The sequence below is a fragment of the Pararge aegeria genome, chromosome 23 (assembly GCF_905163445.1).
Source record: "Pararge aegeria chromosome 23, ilParAegt1.1, whole genome shotgun sequence".
Taxonomy (NCBI): domain Eukaryota; kingdom Metazoa; phylum Arthropoda; class Insecta; order Lepidoptera; family Nymphalidae; genus Pararge; species Pararge aegeria.
The window spans coordinates 12,280,926-12,306,161 of record NC_053202.1 but is presented as its reverse complement, the minus strand read 5'-3'; the positions used below and the strand labels follow the sequence as shown (position 1 = coordinate 12,306,161).

The 25,236-nt window shown below is 30.6% G+C and overlaps 1 protein-coding gene across 1 annotated transcript in view; it reads right to left on the bottom strand.

Moving 5' to 3' along the window:
* LOC120634311 overlaps positions 1-24,977 on the bottom strand; it is a 44,740-nt gene extending 19,763 nt beyond the window's left edge. Inside the window, exons 1-10 of the mRNA XM_039904809.1 lie at positions 24,849-24,977; positions 21,980-22,436; positions 9,367-9,798; positions 8,359-8,624; positions 4,896-5,082; positions 3,907-4,084; positions 3,280-3,497; positions 2,674-2,847; positions 1,405-1,579; positions 406-511 (exon numbers count right to left, since the gene is read on the bottom strand). Of these exons, the coding sequence (XP_039760743.1) occupies positions 406-511; positions 1,405-1,579; positions 2,674-2,847; positions 3,280-3,497; positions 3,907-4,084; positions 4,896-5,082; positions 8,359-8,624; positions 9,367-9,798; positions 21,980-22,436; positions 24,849-24,912 (2,257 nt within the window). The 5' untranslated portion in view covers positions 24,913-24,977. The remainder of the gene's footprint in view (positions 1-405; positions 512-1,404; positions 1,580-2,673; positions 2,848-3,279; positions 3,498-3,906; positions 4,085-4,895; positions 5,083-8,358; positions 8,625-9,366; positions 9,799-21,979; positions 22,437-24,848) is intronic.
* Between the last annotated feature and the right edge of the window lie 259 nt (positions 24,978-25,236).

Genomic DNA, 25,236 nt, shown 5'->3' with positions numbered 1-25,236 from the left:
TTTCTCGCTATTGAACTGAAAAGTTGTATGTATCACGCAATAGCAAAGTTTTTTGTTTCTTGCGCCTTGGAATGCCTCACTAGACTCAGAATTCTAATTTACCTAATTTTTGGCCGAGTGCGGATTGGTGGACTCCACACCCCTTTGAGAAAATCATGGAGAACTCTCAGACATGCAGTTTCCTCACGATGTTTTCCTTCACCGTTGAAGCAAAACGAAATACAACTTCTAAAAGTTATAGGTGCGTGCTAGGATTCAAACTCGGCCCCCCGAAAGTGAAATCGAGGTCTTACGCACTGGATCACCGCTTCATGTTTATGTGCCATGTACTAATTTGATCTTTTTTAAGTTTCATATATTATATTTTGGCATAGCAGCTTTGCTAAAGTAAAATGTCTTACCTACCTTTAGCAGTAGGTGGGCTCTGTGACTTATTCACTTTAAATGGGTTATATGTATCATATATTGTGGTCTTCTCACATGGAAATTCAAGTTCTTTTTCTATTGAGGCCTGGAATCAATAAAAAATTATGTAAGTATACCTGTAGTATTCTTTTTCCTACCTCTATTACTTGTTTAGACTGCGCAATAAGTAATAAATCTTTTTGTATGGTAATTTCATAGCTATGCTCAGTCGTATTTAATGCAAGACAAATAAAAGAAAACAAAAAACAAAACAAAAGAAAATTGACTCAAAATTTGATCATGTTTAAACAGTTTTTTAGGTACGAGCGAAGTCACTCAGATCTATTTTCAAATTATTGAAATGCTTTGACTGGCTACGTGCACTCTTTGGGGCAACCCTTAAACCAGTCGGAAAAATGAAAACACCATTTAAGTTTTCCACAGCATACGATATCATATTCTGTTTGTAGTGAATAAGACAATAAACACATTAGAGTAAAAATAGCGTTTAAATATAACATCTGGCCAAATGTCACTCCATAATAACCAAGAACGCTCCGACAAGAGTTATTCGACTAAGAATTAGTGACATCTGCATATCGTCTGCGAAAGGTGCAGAGGTCATGTGGGATTGAGTATATGCTTTTATAATATGATTCCTAAGGTAATTTTGGACCTACCAATGCATAAGTTTAAAGAATGTGTTAAAACACATTTATTACACATTTATACAATTGATGAGTTTCTTATTAACAAGGTTGCTTGGAAGCATCCGGCTCCACTTTCATCTCTCACAAGATAGAAAAAAAAATGTTGGAAAAGAGCAACTGCTGCGTTTCTTGCCGGCTTCTTCTCGGTAGAATCTGCCTTCCGAACGGATGGTAGAGTCACTACACACGGACAGACTTGATGTTTCAAAAGTGCTTGTATGGCCTACTTTAAATAAATGAATTTTGAATTTTGAATTAGAATAGCTAGTTAAACTTATTATGCTCTCACCATGTGTATTTTATAGTTCCTGACGTCGTTGTCCAGGCCTTCCAGCGTGACTTGCACGTTAGTGACGTCATATTCGGATTGCTGGGTGAGCTCCAACTTGCCCGACAGTCCTATGGAGTTGCCATTGCCAAACCAGTCCTGGATCACTGCTTTACGACGGTGGAGGCCGTTCACTCTATTTTATTGGATAAAAAGAGTAATTCCTTTATACCGATAAGCAATATTTTACCCTTACAGTAAAGTTTTGACATTGATTTTCTAAGATGATTGTCACACACTCCGATGTAGACAGTATTTATGTACCTCTTCATGATAAAAAAAACGTGTGTGTACTTATGTACACACGATAGAAGTTGTACTTCTTTGGCGTAACAGGATAAAAATCTGATCAAAATTTTTATCTTTCGCCTTATTCTGCGCTTGTAGAAAAAACTACTCTAACATTAGAAAAAGGTACTTAATACATTGAAAGATTTATTATAACGCATTATCAAGTTATCTCACTATCGGAAAACCAAGTTTCATCATTAAAATTTGAGATTTTTATTTGTACAATTGAATCAATGAAATCACCGGAATGAGCCCGCAGACTTTGACAATTCAAAGTGTCAAACCTTTTATTGAAAAACAAAATTGTTGACTATAACTTGAAGGTTTCGGTTTCGCGCGCATCGTAAAATTTTACTCTCATAATTTTTCCCTAGCGCGCCAAAAGAAGTATAACTTCTTAAATTTCGAGTTCGATTTGGCAAAACCACTAATTGTTCCGACAAGTTGCCAATTCGTCGTTGCCATACGAAACTGATGTTGAAATTTGACAGCGATAGTTGGCAACCCATCGCATGTTTTGCATCGAGATTAACTAGCCGCCCGTTTCTTACTTTTCCAATAGTTGCTAAGCGGTTGCCACATTCTATGAATTATCAACTGTCGCTATCAAATAATGTGTTTTATAAGAGGAAGAGTTGGCGACATGATACCGCTTAGCAACTGTTGGAAAAGTTAGTGAATAATGCAGCAGATGACCATTAAATATGACTCAAGAATTATAGCTATTTTGGGCTCTATACTGACAGGTAGATAGGTAGTCACGTCGACAAAAGTAGAATTTTTCAACTAAGTAGGAAATTTTCAACACACGGTAATTTTTTCCGAGCCTCGCTCCTGTGAAAAAAAAAGGCCTGTGCCCAGCGGTGGGGTGCAAATGACGTCGACAACATTTAGCGGGATAATCAATATAAAACCATAAGACTCAATATTCAAACTCACATAGAACACGCCAATCGTTCCCCGCGCGCAACTGGCCCGTGATCGTCGTATATGACGAGAGATCGCTTCATAACGGAGCGCTTGCCAGCTAAGGCTATGACAGTGTCGGTGAACAACCTACGCGTAAGACGTGCGCTGTCAACCTTCTTACCAGCTATATTTAACATGCCGTGCCTGCAAAAAATAAATAGCAATATATATTATTCATAATTTGCTATAATAATTATAATCTGCGACTAATAATTTCTCTATTTATAAAGATTTTCCTAAATACCCTCTATACGTACTTTTCATTCCGAAACCTGATATCCTCAGGAGATGTTAGCCTCAATTACTACAGTGACTTTGCATTGTGAATGAAACTTAATTTGGAAATTTGTGAAATGTTGCGTATAAAAAATAAAGAAAATATACCTTACAGATTCCTGTAGTTGTCATGGATTGTAGAAATTATAGTAATATTATTAAATAGGTTCAACTTAAAGATCAGTACAGTAATATATCATTTAGTGCCTACTTCTATTCAAATAAATAGCAATATCGCACCGTGCATATTTGCTATTATAAAACTGAAAGGGGTTTTTTTTTTTTTTTAAGAAAATATACCGTGTAGTAAAGTCTCCCAAGCGACAGAGTCCTTCCAGCCCCGCTCGGCAGTAGTGTTCAGGGTGCCTCGTGTCCACGTCCAGGCCTTGCTGCTGCAGCACCTTGCCAGCACTCAAGCATCTGGCTGTCCAGTTGTAGTAGTCCTTGCCTGGTGGGTTCTCGTGTATTGCCCAGCGGTGCTCAAAGGTATTGTTGATGCTTGCACCATCCGCATGTACCTGCAAGAGATCATAAATTGATGTTAACGTAAAAAAAATACATATTATCTTATAAAGCTTTTACCATGAATGGTTGTGCCAGAGAAAAGCGGGTATCGGGCTTAGAAAACATGCCAAAACTAAAACAAAAGGCCTGTCTTCAAGTAAGCGCATTCACTAAGCGCAAATCTGACTTTAATACTATGCCTATATGATTAAGACTATATTCAATTAAGGAACTATATTTTTCTGTAGCTGAATAAAAAGATTGGAAAGTTGCTGGCTATTCTCGCAATGGAATTCCGCAAAGTAACGCCTGCTTCTATCAATAATATGTACCTTGTTACATCGGTACATGAACATAACTACTATTTTTAGGCACTCAGCTTAAAAGAAGGTGGTCTGACACTAAGGTAAATGAAGTACTCACCATACTCTCGATGATAATGGTGGTATCTTCCCACGGCCTCTCCAGCGGCTGCCGCAAGATGGCTCTGCCCACCAGGGGGTACCGGAAGGTCACTTGCGCAGTGCTCATCTGCGTCTGGTACTCCGTTCCATATTCGTATGAAAGGATTGTAGCACAAATTTCCCTCTGGGGGGGCCTCCTGAAATCATGGATATCAGCTCATTAACGGCCCACTACAGGGCACGGGTGTCCTGTCAGATTGAGGTTGAGTGTGTAGACCATAGTTCAGCACCCGCGAAAAGTGCGGATTGGTGGACATCATACGTCTTTGACAACAATAGATCGAACTCTCGGGGACGCAGGTTCCCTCTCGATTCCTTTACCGTTAAAATAAGGCATGTTTACATCCTTAAAACGCACGTAACTCCGAAATGTTACATGTTCGTGCTGGGAATCAAACTCGGTCCCACCGAAAGGGAAGTCAAGGCCCCAATCACCTTCTTATAATATGAAAAAGAACTAGGATTTATAGCCAATCGAGAATAAGAAATTCATTCACACAATTCCAACAAAAGGCTGTTTAGTTATGAAATGGGGATACTTTAATGGCGAATAGCTAAAAGAGTATTATTTTTTTAACGACCGGGTATTATAGGTTAGATTTCTATTTTGTTTATTTGTTTGAATGAGAATTCGTCAAGAATGCTCTTAGCTATACTTATTCAATGAAAATTGACCCAAGATGGCTGCCGGTACAAAATGGCGGATTACATATTCTTCACAACTCCTTTAACATGAGTATCAAATCAATACGATTGACTTGTATATTACTATAAACTATGATTTTTTAAATTTCAAATCCAATATGGCCGACATCACAAAATGGTGAATTATAATTTTATTTCCAAAACTCGATTAGTAGAATAATGTACCCTAAGTGTATTGAAAGTCGGGGCTCTTTTTAATTTAAACAAGAAATTGTTAAATGGTTCGGTAAAAGCGGCACAAACCGTGTCAGAATGACAGCTCGATGCATAACGCTGTGCCGACCGCTCAGCGGCAGGAACACGTCCCAGTAGGCTCCGCTGAGCTCGTTCACCAGCCCCGGCAGCAGATACTTGTGGTTCAGGTACTCGGTCCGGTCCTTGTACTTGCCCAGCAGGTCGCCGACAGGGTACTGATCTTGGGTGCCCATACCTGGTTGACGATATAATAATAATAAACTATATTCCGCTTCCACACACAAGTAAACTAATGAAAACTAATTACTTTTAAACTATATTACAAACTAAATGCCTTATCGAAAGATGCTACCGCTGAAAAGGACCTCAGCATGATGCTGCAGTATTTGACTACTGCAGCGCTGATTTTCAGGTATAGCCTCGATTTTCGTCACGGATTTGCTGGGAAAAGTGTAAATTCGAAGTGAACTTGACAAGAGGAGGTTGTCTACGTTAAATAATAAAAATAGTTAAATCCCTAATCCCTAATCTTAATATATATAAATCTCCTGTCACAATGTTTGTCCGCGATGGACTCCTAAACTACTTAACCGATTTTAAATTTAATTGGCACACCGTGAGCAGTCTGCTCCAACTTAAGAGATAGGATAGCTTAGATCTTTAATTATAGTCGCAATTTTATTTTATTGCAAATTATTTGTCTATAATTAATTGACAGTCACATGTTATACATATATATAACTACTATACTCATTTCAGGCTTAGCGATACTGAATAATTTAAAAACAAAATCAACCGCAGACGAAGTCGCGGGCAACAGCTAGTAATATTATAAATGTGAATGTAAGTTTGTTTGTTACCCTTTCACGCCAAAACTACTGAACCGTTCTTCATGAAACTTTTTATACATATTCTTGGAGGTATTTGAAATAACATAGTATACTCTCATTGAAAAAAAAATTAAGTCAGATAAAAAAAAGTTTGTAAAAAAATCTCAAATATATATAGGTGTAGACTATGTAGCAGTACGCTACCTCTCAAAGTTACTCGGGCGAAGCCGCAGGGCACATCTAGTTTTATATATAAAATTATCGAAGGATCCAAAAGAACCACCACTGCATAAAAAAAACATAAACAGAGTTAAAAACAAGTAATTCGGCTGAAAGATCACAAATGTGTTATTTTTGTTAAGTTTTTTGATTATCCAAAAATACCTTTTTAATGGCATTTTTGAACGCAACGATATGACATCTAATAACCAACCGAAATAACCGACTTCCTTCTAAAAGGAATAACTAATAACTCCGTAATTAATAGACGGATTATTAAAATTATTTTTATGTTAGACAAAGGGTTTATTCCAAAATGGTCCCATTTAAATTTCCCCAATCAACAATAAATCACTACTAAGTGCCGTCCTTTTTCAATCAACCAGAGAATAATCGTATATGCCTGTAATTACACCGGAAACCTTTAGATCCGAACACAGCAATGTCATTTGGCGGCAGAAATAAAAATGGCGGTAGTAGGTAGATACGTCCCCGGACGACCTTTGCCAAATAAAGCTCTAGGTACTACTACTTAATATAAATAAATAAATAAATAAATAATAAATAAATATACTACGACAATACCATCGCCATCTAGTCCCAAGGTAAGCGTAGCTTGTGTTATGGGAATAATTTTTTTGAATAATATACATAAATACTTATAATATATAGATAACCACCCAGACACTGAAAAATATGTTCATCACACAAATATTGTCCAGTTGTGAGAATCGTACCCACGGCCTTGGACTCAGAAGGCAGGGTCGCTGCCCACTGCGCCAATCGGCCGTCAAACTACAACTATACCACACAATATTTTCCTAGCTGTCTTCATTGCCTTCTGACATTTGTAATCGGTCGTTATCTCGTACACCTTCTAATAAGCTCCCATAAAAATCTCTTCCGCTGCTCTTCAAAATATACCGACCCACCGCGTCAACTCACCCTACTGCTTTATCACTACTGACTCCTAAGGGTCACACTCAAGTCAAATACCCCATAACCTTTTGGGTTATCAAATGCAACGAAGGTTTTTTTGAATAGAACTGATATCTCCTGAATTTAGCGCATTCTACCATATAAACTTTCATCCCCCATTCAACCCGGAGTGTAGTTTTTATAAAACCTTAAAAAATATTTTTTCTTTAAATTCGACTTTCATACCAACTTTCACCACTCACTTATATCAGGTTAAAGAATCATTTATTTCTCTTAAAGAATAATTTTACATATTCACTCACAGAGAAATCATATTGATCTAATTATGTGGGTGCAAATAAAAAGTTAGGTTAACTTATAGCCTTTCTCAAGAATTGGGTTTAACAAATAACAAATGCCAAAAAAGTTTTTCATCAGTTCCAGAGAAAAAACAACAAAAAATTTATTTGTTTGTTGTTTTTCTTTTCTGCATTATTGATTCAGATGCTATTTAGAAATCGTTTAAATGACAAAAGTAGAACGAAATGACGTAGCTGAGATGCAGTCTTGCATTGCTAACTCGAAACATCCGAATACCGCTCTCTGTAGCTACCTACGTGTGTCGTGTAGCAACGTAAACAATTTGAGGCTGGAATCGTTCCAAGAATCCGGGAAATACCACACACGTTGCTTGGCTACTAGTTCAATTTAACTGGAACCTTGAGCGATTTAGATACTAGATGAGATAAGTTACAGTTTGGTATTTAACATTTTGATTTTCGTGGTTGAAGCGTATGAAGCGGTGATAGTTTAGTTGTTAGGGCTTCGGACTCCATATTTGTGGGACTCCATATTTGTGGGATACTAAGATCACATGGCGTTCCCGTGGCTTTTAGAACAAATAACCAGCTGAGAGCTATTTAAACGGTAAAGACAGATTGGACAATAAACAGAGATCAGGGGTATATTAACTCCAAAGTTCTGAATGCCACGCCACATATGTAGGTCAGACCGGACGTACATTTGAAACGCGTTACAAAGAGCATATCAGCGGAAGCCTTCAATCATAACTATAAAAATTTGCTGCTGTAGCGAAAATTAAATTTATTGGGGGAATTTATTGTAATTTATGAATAAAAATAAGAACCAAGATCATTCCTCTGATCTTGGTTCTTATTTTTATTCATAAGCTCATAGAAAAATCCTATATATTATAATATAAATCCATAAGATTACATGTATGATAAAAAAGCTTGGGTATGAATTGCCCTAACTTCATAGCTAAACATTAACACGACTGTGAGATGGTGATAACAAAAGTTTGTTGTGGGCTCTTCTCAGGCCAGGGCGCATTTGGAACCCTCCTTCCTCGCTTTGGTTTTAAGTTGACCAATGCAGTTATCACCATCACTAACATTAGTGGTAACATGTTAAATGTATGAACGCTTCACTAGTGCCTGTGATAAGGTCTACATGAATAAAACATTTTTGGATTTGACTTTGAATTTATAGCTATTTTATGGTTATAAGTTTAACATACTAACCTGGGGGCGGTAAGTTCTTCAGATCAACTTCGGTGGGATTATACAAATTCCCTGTCGTATTGCAAATGTTGTTCCACTGCTTCGCCTCCAGGGCCTTAGGAGGCAACTCCCTGACGGAGTACTGCAGCATGGAGCTCACGAAGCGCAGGTTGGACTCGTAATCCTGGTCTGCGGCACCAAGCTGGAAGTTCGCCCACGTTGGGTCGAAGGGACTGCGCTGGGTGAATTCCACCGTGCCTCGGATGCCGTCCATGTTGATTAAAGCCCTAAAAAAGTTTGCGATTTCAGGGGTTTTTGAAGTTATACTTCTTTTGGCACGATAGGGAAAAATGATGAGAGTAAATTTTTTACGATGGCGCGCGCATCGTTATTATTTACTTACAACCCTCACAAAAAACCGACACCCTGAAGTTAGCTATAGTCAACATTTTAGTTTTTCAAAAAAAGCTTTGACAGTGTACACTTTCAATTGTCAGAGTTTGCAGGCTCATTGCGATAATTTCATTGATTGGATTGTACTAAAATCTGAAATTTTAATGTTGAGTGAAACTTGATTGTTCGATAATGAGATAACTAGATAATGTGTTATAATAAAACGTTCATGTATTAAATAACTTTTAACTTTCGTTAGAGTCGTTTTTCCTACAAATGTAGAATAAGGCGAAAGATAATATTTTTGAAAAGATTTTTATCTTGTCACGCCAAAGAAATATGTACGTACATAGGCACACACACGTTTTTTTTGATATCTAAGTAGTTATAATTATTGGATATATGCAGGCGCTACTTTGCGGAATTCGAAGATTATGAAAATTAAGCTTAATTTTCATAATATATTATGGATTTCCGCAAAATAACGCCTGCTTCTATCCAAGAATTCGAAGATATACACGAAAAGCGCACACATCTTTTCGCAGAGTATAACCTATAGCAAATTAAGCGTTATTTTCAAAATATAGTTAGTTAGTTTTATTAACAAATTATATACATCTTACACTTTCCACTTACTTGGTGAACTTGGGTGGTGTCAGCCTCAACTTGGCGCACGCCAGGAAGCTGTCAGTGTGCCGGTCATCAAATATCACCACATACAGATTCCTCCTCGTCGCTTCCATATCACTTCTCAGGACATTTAAAACCTCATCCTTGTACAGCCTCTTCATTTTGTTCTCGTTAGCATCTGTGGCCACTTTGATGAGACCTAAACGACTGTCTAGGTCCCCAACGCTCGTCCCATCACCGCTATTATCAGGGTCGAAAACCAGCTGAAGCACGTTGCAGTTGTCTTCATGACTACCTTTGTCAGAGTCGAAGATGTCGGTGACGAACAGTTTCCATTTGTGTTCCGTGAACCCGTTTCTGACTTTAACAGCTTTGGCGTGGTACAGATCAGCTTGGACGTAGGAATCCGTTTCGTCAAACTCTTGAGCTGACAACCATCTGAATAGTTATAAAATATGAAAGGTTAGTTTTTTTTAACCTCCTATCCAAAAGAGGGGTATCATATAACTAATAATATAAAAAACTCTAATTTATATTTCAATAAAATAAATAGGCACTGTAACTTCACAATAGTATTTGTCAGACAAAGATTGCTCTTCAGGTAAACGAAATTAAGTGGATAAAATCAATCGACGTACTCGAAATGGACGTTAGTCACAAAGTAGATTTGCATAAGATACAGAAGTCATTTGTGAGATTGATATTCTTTTATATTATGATTCCTAAGTTAATTTTGGACCTACCAATGCAAAAGAGTAAATAATATGTTAAAACACAATGTCGATATTACGATGTCAATAACGATATCGATTATATTAATCGATAATGATACTTTAAAAGAAGAGCTTACGATATCAATTATAATCGTCAATTACGGTACCGATTGGATATATAACTACTAGCGATTACGATATAGATTACGACATCAATACTGATATCGATATTGCTATCGATTTAAAACCAATTACGATATCGATATTTATATCGATTACAATATCGATATCATAATCGATACTGATGTCGATATCAGTATCGATATCAATATCCATTACTATAATCGATATAATTATCAATATCATAATTGGTATCAAAATCGATATCATAATCGATATAAATATCAAATTCAAAATTCATTTATTTCAAGGAGGCCTAATTAATTAGCACTTATGAAACGTCAAGACTGTTTGTAGTGACTCTACCCCCGGTTCGGAAGGCATATTCCACTGAAAAGAGCCGGCAACAAACTCAGCAGATTGCTCTTTTCCAACATCATTTTAAAGTTTAACAATCTTTAGAATTTTTCTGTTTTGTGAGAGATGGGAGCGGAGTGGCCTGCTTCCAAGCAGCCTTGTCGTTTAGGAATTCATCAATCGTGTAGTAACCACGATTTATTAAATGTCTTTTAACATATTGTTAAACATAGGTAAAGGTAGATCTAATATTACCTTCGGTATCATGTTATAAAAGCATATACCCATCCCCACAAAGGATTTCTGTACTTTTCTCAGACGATATGCAGATATCACTAATTTATGTCCGTTTCTAGTTAGTCGACTGTTTATATCGACTTTTTGTTTATTATTAATTACTTATGTTTTGTTTAATAAAGATAATATTATTATAAATTAATTGCGAGGCTACTGTAAGTATATATATTTCTTTAAATTTGGTACGAAGGGATATAACGATCGCACAGCTCTCGATATCGATATCATAATAGATATGAAAATCGAAATATATATCGATATCACAATCGATATCAAAATCAATATTAATATCAATATCAATATTAATATCAATATAAATACATTATATACTTACTTACATTATTTACTTAAGTACATTATTTACTTAAATACATAATATACTTAAGTACATTATTTACTTAAGTACATTATATATTTAAGTACATTATTTACTTATTAACATTACATATATACTTAAATACATTATATACTTAAGTACATTATTACTTAAGTACATTATTCACTTAAAAACATTATTTACTTAAAAACATTATATACTTCTATACATTGTAAACTTAAGTACATTATTTACTTAAACACATTAAATACTTATTTACATTGTAAACTTAAGAACATTATGTACTTAAGTACATTATTTACTTATTTACATTATATACTTAAATACATTATATACTTAACATTATATACTTTCTATTTTTGGTGTATATAAATGATCTACCACACCATGTCAGTGAAACCTGTGACATTGTACTGTTTGCAGATGATACATCTCTAATTTTTAAAACTGATAGAGGTAGAGACAACTCTGACGATGTAAGCCGTGCTATGTCGCATGTGTCGCACTGGTTTACTGTCAATAATTTACTTTTAAATGCAAAAAAAACAAAGTGTGTGGAATTTATTTTACCAAATGTAAAGAAAGTTAATAAAAATATAATAATACATGGAGAATCACTAAAAATGGAAGATTCCACAAATTTTCTTTGCATGACCTTGGATTGTAAGCTTCAGTGGGGTACCCATATAGATACACTAGCAAGTAAACTAAGCTCGGCTGCCTACGCCGTCAGAAAAATTAGACAGATTACTGACGTAGAAACAGCAAGACTTGTTTACTTCGCGTACTTTCATAGTGTGATGTCTTACGGGATCTTATTATGGGGCAAAGCTGCTAATATTGAAACTATATTCATATTTCAGAAAAGAGCTGTACGATCAATATATAAACTTAAAACACGTTAATCCCTCCGTGAAAAATTTAAAGAAATTGGTATACTTACGGTAGCCTCACAATATATTTATAACAATATAGTATTTGTAAGACAACATATTAGTCTTTATAAACAAAAAGTGGATATAAACAGTCGACTTACAAGAAATGGTCATAAATTAGTGACATCTGCATATCGTCTGCGAAAGGTGCAGAAGTCATTTGTGGGATTGAGTATACGCTTTTATAATATGATTCCTAAGGTAATTTTGGACCTACCGATGCATAAGTTTAAAGAATGTGTTAAAACATATTCATTACAGCGAGGTTATTATACAATTGATGAGTTTCTTAATGACAAGGTTGCTTGGAAGCATCCGGCAGACAGACTTGACGTTTCAAAAGTGCTTGTATTAAGCCTATTTGAAATAAATGAATTTTGAATTTTGAATTTAAGTACATTATTTACCTTTATACATTACATAATCTACTCTAGTATATAATGTATTTAATTAAATAATGTACTTTAGTATATAATGTATTTAAGTATATAATGTAAGTAAGTATATATAATGTCAGTAAGTACATAATGTTATATATATAAAATTTCATTATAAAATGTAAAAAAGTAAATAATATACTTACGTAAATAATGTTTTAAGTATATAGTGTACTCAGGTGAATAATGTACTAAAGTATATAATGTATTTAAGTATATAATGTGTTTAATTAAATAATGTACTCAAGTATATAATGTACTTAAGTATATAATGTATTAAAGTATTTTATGTATTAAATTAAATAAGATTCTTAAGTAAATAATGTACTTAAGTATATAATATAATAATATAATATAATATAATGTCATCTACATTATATACTTAAGTACCTTATTTAATTAAATACATGATATCCTTAAATACATTGTATACTTAAGTACATTATTTACTTAAGTACATTATATAATGAAATACGTTACTTAATTAAATACATTATATACTTTAGAACATTATTTACCTCAGAGATTATATACTAAAATACATTATATACTTTAGTACATTATTTACCTAAGTATATTATGTACTTAAGTGCATTATTTACCTAAGTACATTATATACATAAGTACATCATTTACGTTACTACATTTTTCACTTTAGTACATTATGTAATTATATACATTATATACTTAAGTACGTTATTTACTTAAGTACATCATTTACGTAAGTACATTATTTTATTAAATACATTATATAATGCAATACATTATTAATTACTTACATTATATACTAAAGAACATTATATACTTAATTACATTATTAACTTAAGAACCTTTTTTAATTAAATAATATGATTCCTAAGGTCATTTTGGACCTACCTTAGAACATTATTTACCTAAGTACATTATGTACTTAAGTGCATTATTTACTTAAGTACATCATTTACTTAACTACATTATTTACCTATTTACGTTATATACTTCAGTACATTACATTCTTATTTACATTATTTACTTAAATACATTATATACTTAAGTACATTATTTACTCAAGTACATTATTTACTTCTTAACATTATGTACTTAAGTACATTATATACTTAAGTACATCATTTAATTAAACACATTATATACTTTAGTACATTATATAAATAAGTACATAATTTAAGTACATTATTTACTTAAGTACATTTTGTACTTAAATACATTATACACTTAAGTACATTATATACTTTAGAACATTATTTACTTAAATACATTATATACTTTTGTACATTATTTACCTAAGTACATTATATACATATGTAAATTATTTACTTTTTTACATTTTATTCTTAAATACATTATATACTTAAGTACACTATATACTATTACTTATATTATATACTAAAGTACATTATATACTTAAGAACATTATTTACTTAAATTCATTATATACTTTAGTGCATTATTATCCTAAGTACATTATATAAATAAGTACATTATTTACTTAAGTACATTTTGTACTTAAATAATTTATTTACTTAAGTACATTATTTAATTAAAGACATTATATACTTTAGTACATTATTTACTTTAATACATTATATACTTAAGAACATTATATACTTAAGTACATTATTTAATTAAACACATTATATACTTTAGTACATTATATAAATAAGTACATAATTTACTTAAGTACATAAAGTACTTAAATACATTATATACTTAAGTACATTTTGTACTTAAATACATTATATACTTAAGTACATTATTTAATTAAACACATTATATACTTTAGTACATTATTTACTTAAATACATTATATACTTAAGTACATTATATACTTACTTTAATTATATACTTAAATACATTATATACTTAAGTACACTATATACTATTACTTACATTATATACTAAAGTACATTATGTACTTAAGTACATTATATACTTTAGTACATTATTTACCTAAGTACATCATTTACTTAACTACATTATTTACTTATTTACATTATATACTTCAGTACATTACATACTTACTTACATTATATACTTAAATAGATTATATATTTAAGTACATTATTTACTTATTTACATTTTATTCTTTAATACATTATTTACTTATTAACATTATATCGTTAAGAACATTATATCCTTACTTACATTATATACTTAAGTACATTATATAAATAAGTAAATTATTTACTTAAGTACATAATGTACTTAAATACATTATATACTTAAGTACATTATATACTTATGTACATTATTTAATTAAACACATTATATACTTTAATACATTATATACTTAAGTACATTATTTAATTAAACACATACTATACTTTAGTACATTATTTACCTAAGTACATTATATACATATGTACATTATTTACTTTTTTACATTTTATTCTTAAAAACATTATATACTTAAGTACATTATATACTTTAGTACATTATATACTTACTTTCATTATATACTTAAATACATTATATACTTAAGTACACTATATACTATTACTTACATTATATACTAAAGTACATTATTTAATTAAAGACATTTTATACTTTAGTACATTATTTACTTAAATACATTATATACTTTAGTACATTATTTACCTAAGAACATTATATACTTAAGTACATTAATACATTATTTACTTAATAACATTATATACATTAGTGCATAATTTACCTGAGTACATTATATACTTACGTACATTATTAACTTATTAACAATATATACTTAAGTACATTATATACTTACTTACATTATATACTTAAATACATTATATACTTAAGTACATTATATAATTAAGTACTTCATTTACTTAAGTACATTATGTACTTAAAAATACATTATATACTTACTAACATAATATACTTAAATACATTATATACTTTAGTACATTATTTACTTAAATACATTATATACTTAAGTACATTATATACTTACTTTCATTATATACTTAAATACATTATATACTTAAGTACACTATATACTATTACTTACATTATATACTAAAGTACATTATTTAAGTACATTTTTAACTTATTTACATTTTATTCTTAAGTACATTATTTACTTAAGTACATTATTTACTTAAATACATTAAATACTTTAGTACATTATTTACCTAAGTACATCATTTACTAAACTACATTTTTTACTTATTTACATTATATACTTCAGTACATTATTTTCTTACTTACATTATATACTTAAATAGATTATATATTTAAGTACATTATTTACTAAAGTACATTATTTACGTAAGTACATTATTTAATTAAAGACATTATATACTTTAGTACATTATTTACTTAAATACTTTATATACTTTAGTACATTATTTACTTTTTTACATTTTATTCTTAAATACATTATATACTTAAGTACATTATATAAATAAGTACTTCATTTACTTAAGTACATTATGTACTTAAAAATACATTATATACTTACTTACATTATATACTTAAATACATTATATACTTAAGTACATTATATACTAACTTTCATTATATACTTAAATATTTTATATACTTAAGTACTATATACTTGAGTACATTATATACTTAAGTACATTATTTACTTAAACTCATTATTTACTTAAGTGCATTATTTTCCTAAGTACATTATATACTTAAGTACATTATTTACTTATTTACATTTTATTCTTAAATACATTATTTACTTACGTACATTATTTACTTAAATACATTATATACTTTAGTACATTATTTACCTAAGTACATTATGTACTTAAGTTCATTATTTACTTAAGTACATCATTTACATTTTATTCTTTAATACATAATATACTTTTGCACATTATATACTTACTAACATTATATACTTAAATACATTATATACTCTAGTACATAATATACTTAAATTCATTATATACTTAAGTACATTATTTACTTAAGTACATCATTAACGTAAGTACATTATATACTTATTTACATTATATACTAAAGTACATAATATACTTAAGTACATTATTTTCTTAGGAACCTTATTTTATTAAACACATTATTTACTTAAGTACATTATATACTTAAGTACATTATTTACATTTTATTCTTTAATACATAATATACTTTTGTACATTATTTACTTATTAACATTTTATTCTTAAATACATTATATACTTACTTTCATTATATACTTAAATACATTATATACTTAAGTACACTATATACTTAAGTACATTATTTACTTAAGTATATTATGTACTTAAATACATTATATACTTAAGTACATCATTTACGTAAGTACATTATTTACTTTTTTACATTATATAATGAAATACATTAATAATAACTTACATTATATACTAAAGTACATTATTTACTTATTTACATTTTATTCTTAAATACATTATATACTTACTTACATGATATACTTAAATACATTATATACTTTTATACATTATATACTTTTGTACATTATTTACTTATTTACATTTTATTCTTAAATACATTTTACACTTACTTATTTATATACTTAAATACATTATATACTTAAGTACACTTTATACTTAAGTACATTATATACTTAAGTACATCATTTACTTAAGTACATTATATACTAAAGTACATTATATACTTAAGTACATTATTTTCTTATGAACCTTATTTTATTAAATACATTATTTACTTAAATTTATTATATACTTTAGTGCATTATATACCTAAGTACATTATATACTTAAGTACATTATTTACATAAGTACATCATTTACGTAAGTACATTATTTACTTATTTACATTATATAATGAAATACATTATTAATTACTTTATATACTTAAGTACATTATTTACTTATTTACATTTTATTCTTAAATACATTATATACTTACTTACATGATATACTTAAATACATTATATACTTTTATACATTATATACTTTTGTACATTATTTACTTATTTACATTTTATTCTTAAATACATTTTACACTTACTTACATTATATACTTAAATACATTATATACTTAAGTACACTATATACTTGAGTACATTATATACTTAAGTACATTATTTACTTAAACTCATTATTTACTTAAGTGCATTATTTTCCTAAGTACATTATATACTTAAGTACATTATTTACTTATTTACATTTTATTCTTAAATACATTATTTACTTACGTACATTATTTACTTAAATACATTATATACTTTAGTACATTATTTACCTAAGTACATTATGTACTTAAGTTCATTATTTACTTAAGTACATCATTTACATTTTATTCTTTAATACATAATATACTTTTGCACATTATATACTTACTAACATTATATACTTAAATACATTATATACTGTCGTACATAATATACTTAAATACATTATATACTTAAGTACATTATTTACTTAAGTACATCATTAACGTAAGTACATTATATACTTATTTACATTATATAATTCTATACATTATTAATTACTTACATTATATACTAAAGTACATAATATACTTAAGTACATTATTTTCTTAGGAACCTTATTTTATTAAACACATTATTTACTTAAGTACATTATATACTTAAGTACATTATTTACATTTTATTCTTTAATACACAATATACTTTTGTACATTATTTACTTATTAACATTTTATTCTTAAATACATTATATACTTACTTTCATTATATACTTAAATACATTATATACTTAAGTACATCATTTACGTAAGTACATTATTTACTTTTTTACATTATATAATGAAATACATTAATAATAACTTACATTATATACTAAAGTACATTATTTACTTATTTACATTTTATTCTTAAATACATTATATACTTACTTACATGATATACTTAAATACATTATATACTTTTATACATTATATACTTTTGTACATTATTTACTTATTTACATTTTATTCTTAAATACATTTTACACTTACTTACATTATATACTCAAATACATTATATACTTAAGTACACTATATACTTAAGTACATTGTATACTTAAGTACATCATTTACTTAAGTACATTATATACTAAAGTACATTATATACTTAAGTACATTATTTACTTAGGAACCTTATTTTATTAAATACATTATTTACTTAAATTCATTATATACTTTAGTGCATTATATACCTAAGTACATTATATACATAAGTACATTATTTAATTTAACACATTATATACTTTAGTACATTATTAACTTAGATACATTATATACGTAAGTACATTATTTACTTATTTACATTTTATTCTTAAATACATTATATACTTAAGTACACTATGTACTTAAGTATTTAATGTATTATATATTTACTTTCATTATATACTTAAATACATTATATAGTTAAGTACACTATATACTTAAGTACATTATTTACTTACTTACATTATATAGTTAAGTACATTATTTAATTAAATACATTTTTTACTTATGTTCATTATATACTTAAATACATTATATACTTAAGTACATCATTTACGTATGTACATTATGTACTTTAATACATTATAAACTTAAATACATTATATACTTAAGTACATTATTTAATTAAACACAATCGATATAAATATCGATATAATAATCGATATCTTAATCGATATCAATATCAGTATCAATATCAATATCATAATCGATAGCAATATTGATATCGTAATCGATATCAATATTGATATCGATCGGTATCGTTATCAATATCATATTGGTATTCGAAATCAATATCGATTACTATATTCGATATCGTAATCAATATCATATTTGGTATCATAATCGATATCAAAATCGACATCAGTATCGATATCACAATCGATATCAGTATCGATATCAATATCGATATCAAAATCGATATCGTAAGCGATATCATAATCGAGGTCAGTATCAATATCAATATCGTTTACTATAATCGATATAATAATCAATATCATAATTGGTATCAAAATTGATATCATTAACGTATCTCTTATCTGTATCACATGTAAGCAGATGATTTCCAAATCTATCGCCATTCAACCCTTGATAACCTTGGTTCTACTGTTGCTGCTATTAACACAGATTTTAATGAAATTTTTGAGTGGAGCAGGCATTATGGACACTAGGTTAATCCAGCTAAATCTCAGGCTATTATTATTGGAAGCCCTGGTATGCGTTCAAGGGTTGATTGGGGAAATCTACCTAGTGTTGATTTTAATGGTGTCACAATTCCGTTTTGTGCCTGTGTTATAGGACCTTGGCTTACATCTTGAAGAGTTATCGTGGCCCGTGCAAGTCAGGGATTTGAGTGGAAGGACTTTTGGCACTTTTAGGTCGCTGTGCCGTCTTCGATCCATTCTTCCAATCCCGACTAAAATTATGTTAGCACATTCTCTTTTTCTCTCTATTCTCGACTATTATATTATATATGCGGACGCAAGCTATCTTAATTTGACCGAGTACTATCTTCAAAATCTAGCTATTCGATTCATATTTGGATTACGCAAATATGACCATGTATCTGAATTTCGTCAGAAGCTTAAGTGGCTCCCTATTCGCCGTCGCCGGGATCTTCATGTACTTTCACTTCTGTACTGTGTGTTATTTAATCCTAAGACTCCTTCTTATCTTAAGGAGAAGTTTAAATTTCTTGGAGTGCAGTATGAACTTAGATCGAGTCGTGCGCTGACCTTGAGCATGCCGTTCCTCAAAACGAAGTTTTATAAGCATGCGTTCACTGTCGAAGCTACTGAATTGTGGAATGCACTCCCATTGAACATAAGACAGTCGAAGTAATTGGGCATATTTCAAAATGCTGTTAAGGCTCATTATCTCGCTCAGTGAAGACGACTATTATTATTTATTTATCTACTCAAACTCATATTTAAGTATTTATGGTATATTAAAATATGTATTATAGTCGTAAAAATGTAATAGGCCCGTTTTGACATTTGTCATCGCGACGTAACTAGTTATGGAACCATAAGACTCGGGACTCGATACTCACGATAAATCAATTCAAGTTTGTATCAGTACTTGATTGATATTATTATGTATTGTAAAGTGTTCGTTCGTTCAAAGTATTCCTTTAACTTCACAACCAATACGCGTGACTGGCTGTTGATTATACGTCCACTTTTCAACATGTTGAAACAGAGTTAGTACTATATAACAACAAACACAAAAATCGAGTCAAATTTAATGTCCAAAATAGAAGAGCCATAGTTAACGTAATAGTAAACAATATATATCAAACTTAAACGAGCGCACAGTCAACTTTACAAGATGAGGAACGAAAAACTGCACGCGGGGACGCTTCAGTCATGTGCCGCTTGGTCAGATACATCAACTCAGACTCATTATTTAGAACCCATTTTGAGAACCAAGCTCATTCTTTGCAGTAAAGATAACTACACAATATTTAATTTCGATATTCAGTAAAAAAATGGTTACAGCTCTAGTATAAAAAAAAAAAAGACTAACGTAACGTAACTGTTTTCGGAACGTTTCGCAACAATTATAAAATGCATGCTACTATGAAGTAAGCGCAAAAAGAATACTCGCAATATATTCTTTCATATTATTTAACGTCCCAAAAAAAATTACGTATTTTTTAAAACACTGTATGTAATTGATTTTTATTTTATTGTTTCTTTCAGTTTCGTTCCAAGTTACATTCTATGGTCTTGCACAAATGTCAAAACGGGCCTATTACATTTTTAAGACTATAGTTTATTTATTTTTTATATTTATCAATAGTATTTTTTTTATTTGTGTAGTCTGGTTTATGTATTAGTATGTAGATATTCGTATGCATGTACTAAATAGTGTACCCCTCCTACTTGTTTTCTTTTTAGTTTTCCTAATCCTAAGGTTGCCTGGCAGAGATCGCTACTTAGCGATTCCGTCTTTTGCATCCTGCTTCATTCTTCAAGTGTTTGTTCTTTTTTTTTTGTCTCGTTTTTCTGAGTGGTGTACAAATAAAGAGTATAAATAAATAAATATCATAATCGCTATTAATATCTATATCTTAATCGTTATTGTAATCGATATCAGTATCGATATCAATATCGATATCATACTGATATCGACTCTAAAATCAAGTTCTGTAATCGATTCCGATATTGTATGCCATTGGCTAGCAAGGGTAGAAGACAATTATTTCCCCGGGAAAAGTACCAGTAGTTTTTCTAGTAACAAAAAACAAAAAAAAATTATGAAGTCATGAAATTAATCTTTATCCATATAATTGGTTTTATAATTAAGATTGAATATACATTTCAATTTTAAATATCTATCGCTATTGGTATTTTATTCATATTTATTTAGTAAACAAAAATATACCTATAAATTTACATAAAATAATATATAAATTTTACTTATACTGTACCTATAAATTCCTCCTTAAATACTCAAATTTTATCTATCATTTAGGGGTTAAAAGTGCTAAATGTAGGAAAAAAATGAATTTTAGAATTTTATGTAACATACCTGAAATCCAAAGTCCCCGCAATGGGAGCTGTGAATCTCGCGACCGCATGCTTTTCGTAGAGCTGATCGATTGACAGAATAGATGCGCATATAGTTCTGTCCCCTTCTGCCGTCTCCAATAGGATACTCTTGCCCCATAAACCAATAGGGCCCGTCAATGAGTTCTTACTCTCATACTCCGCGTGATCTTTACCAGGTACGATGAGGTAGCCGAGTTCTTCAGTCAGATCTATCAGTTCCTTTCCGAGACTACCGGCAGAGCATCTCTCGTTGCCCAAATCTCGGTAGTCTACAGGGAATTCGTGAACAGTCCACCTCCAAACGCCGTCCGGGTATTGTAGAGTCGGTTTGAGGTTTGTTCGAATGTTGATGAACGTATCATTTTTGTGTGAGAACTCGATTTCTCCGTGCAATCCATGCTGCGAGATATACGCGCGTAGGACAAGTGCGTTGATTTCTGCAAGTATAGAAATATATATTTTTTTATTCCACTCCAAGTCAGCCCTCGACTGCAATCTCACCTGGTGAGTGATGATGCAGTCTAAGATGGTAGCGGGTTAACCTGTTAGGGAGTATGGTAGTCTTACCCCTATTCTATTTCTACGCGACATCGCATCGGAACACTAAATCGCTTAGCGGCACGTCTTTGTCGGTAGGGTGGTAACTAGAGAAAATTCTGAAAATATAAATTCCCATATTGCCCCTGCCGGGAATCGAACCCGGGACCTCGTACTTAAATTCACATCGCTCACGGTCTCACCTTTGCGCCAGGGCGGTCGTCAAAAACCGGTTAGCAGCTTGTACCCTTGTTTTTTTTAGTTCACCACAGGTTAGCCTTTACTACAACCTCGTAGCGGGCTTACCTGTTAGTGGTATGGCAGTTATATTAAACCTATTAATGAGGGATATAAGGGATATTTTAGGGGCTGAGTATTTGCTTTTATAAAATGATACCGAAGGTAATATTAGATTTATGTTTACATAAGTTTAAAGAATGTATAAAAAATGAGGCGACTATGTTACTTGGAAGCAAGCCGCTCCGCTTTCATCTCACACAAGATAAAACAATGATTGTTACATTGTAAAATTATGTTGGAAAAGAAGAACTGCTGAGTTTCTTGTCGGCTTCTGCTCGGTAGAAGTCTGCCCACCTGCCTTCCGAATCGGTGGTAGAGTCACTACAAACAATCATACTTCACGTATCAAAATTGCTTATATTAGGCCTACTTAGGCCATCACGAAACTGAGAATCAATTATTATTTCTTGGTTACATATAAATAGCATTTATTTATTCTTTAAAATAATTGTTTTATAAATATAACCTAAAATAAACTATTTAAAACTTAATAAAGTCTAAAACGTCTTCGAAACCACCGCAGCGAGGCAATGTTCCTAAGATGCTGGCAGCATTGCCCCTTTGGATGGCCAAACTAATTCGTTGGCCAATTTAATTGCCCGCTCTAGGATCACCGGTAGACTCGATAACCCTTTTCGATAATTCTTTGAATATAGCTCGTGCCTCCGGACCCCACGGTCCCAAAGTCTCTACTCCAAAAGGCAGAAAAATCAGTTTTCATATTTACGCCTCTTGGCCTGCTCGGCACTGGTAGCAGCCGTACTTTAAATAAATGAATTGAATTTTAACTGCCGGCTTAGTGGTTACCGTGTCTCTAGGTTCTTTGACTGCGAGGTATTGGATTCGATTCCTGGATCGAGCATCAAATTATCGAGTAGGTATCGAGTGTTTTAGTCAAATGAAAACATTTTTTGTGGTGTTTCTTATAAAAAAATGCGGTGTAATAATTTAAGTAACTTTTTTTTCTTTTCTACGAACTTGTAGCAAAGTTAGCTTAGTGTCAATTAGATTCCTACTTATAATAATTATTACGACATCCTTGAGGCAAGTTGTACTAAATTATGTAACATATACAATATACAGGGTGGCCGGTCCGTTGACGCCTAAAAAAAAATTTAGGTCCGGTATGTTGTGGGGTACCCGAATCACCATTATTCATTTTTTTTTCGATTTTTTGTAGGATTTTCCAAAAGACCATCTTAAAAAATTTCTTAAAAAATTCAAAATACTTTTTTATAGTTTTTTGTTTTGGAACTGAATTCTCATGTTGTAAAAAAGTTAAAAGTTTGATTAAAATTTTCAATTTTAAATTAAAAATGTAAGTAATTCACGGAACTTTTTTTTTTGTGACGTCAATTGACCGGCCACCTGTATAACGTCGTTAAATAATTGGTAATTACATTGTCATAGAAATCATACCTGACTAATGCAAGCACTTAGCTTTCCAATAACATCAGCTTTATTTATTAACAAATTTAAATCCTAACACCTACACTTAAGTGTTAATATTGTAAAGCAGTAATCGCTTTTAAAAGTATTTAATAAATAATCCATAATGACTCTTAATTCGAGTGACCAAAAGTTTAAAATTGTGTAAAGCATTGCAAAGGTCACTCACTGGTCAGCAATTATTTTAGTGATTTATTTTTTGAACCTACAGACCTTGTATTTTTATAAATGCTATATTTTTGATGGTTTTTTTTTTGTTTTTATTCGTATCTTTAGAATATTAGATACCCTAAAACGGTTGACATTTCAAAGGATCTGTCATGTAAAGTTAAAAAATCAAAAAAAAACGTCCTCAGATATGTATTACAAAGTTTTTTGCCTAAACTGTAACTAAATAAAATAACGACGCATATTTTTCGAAAAGAAACGAAATTACCGATATAGTCATATCGCTTGCGAAGAACAAAAAGTTACATAGACCCATTTTTCTGAAGTTTTAAGTTTTAATGCAAAGAAAACATCTTAACTTTTCCATTTTTAAGTTACTTGAATGTCTTACTTACCCGTAAATAGAAACACTAAGTTCACTAGACATAACTTTGGTATGAGACTAAATTTGTTACACATCTTTGCTTTCACGATAACATTTTTATCACTTTGATGATAACACAATGATTCCGCTCAAAGCATGTCGGTCTGTTACTTCAAGTGAAAGGCAGTGAGTCAATGGAACGACAACTTAAGGAAAGAGAAGGCTTTATTGCTAGAGAGAGAGGTTTATACCGCGTAGTATATTACCGGTTACGCATATTATTAAACTTAAGGCATAGTTTAGCTATCATACAGTATGGAAACAGAGTTTCTTAACAAGTGAGCCTTCAATGTCGAACGGAGAATAATTCAGTGTACGAACCATAGTATAGTTCTGTTTGGGTATATCATTAAACTTAA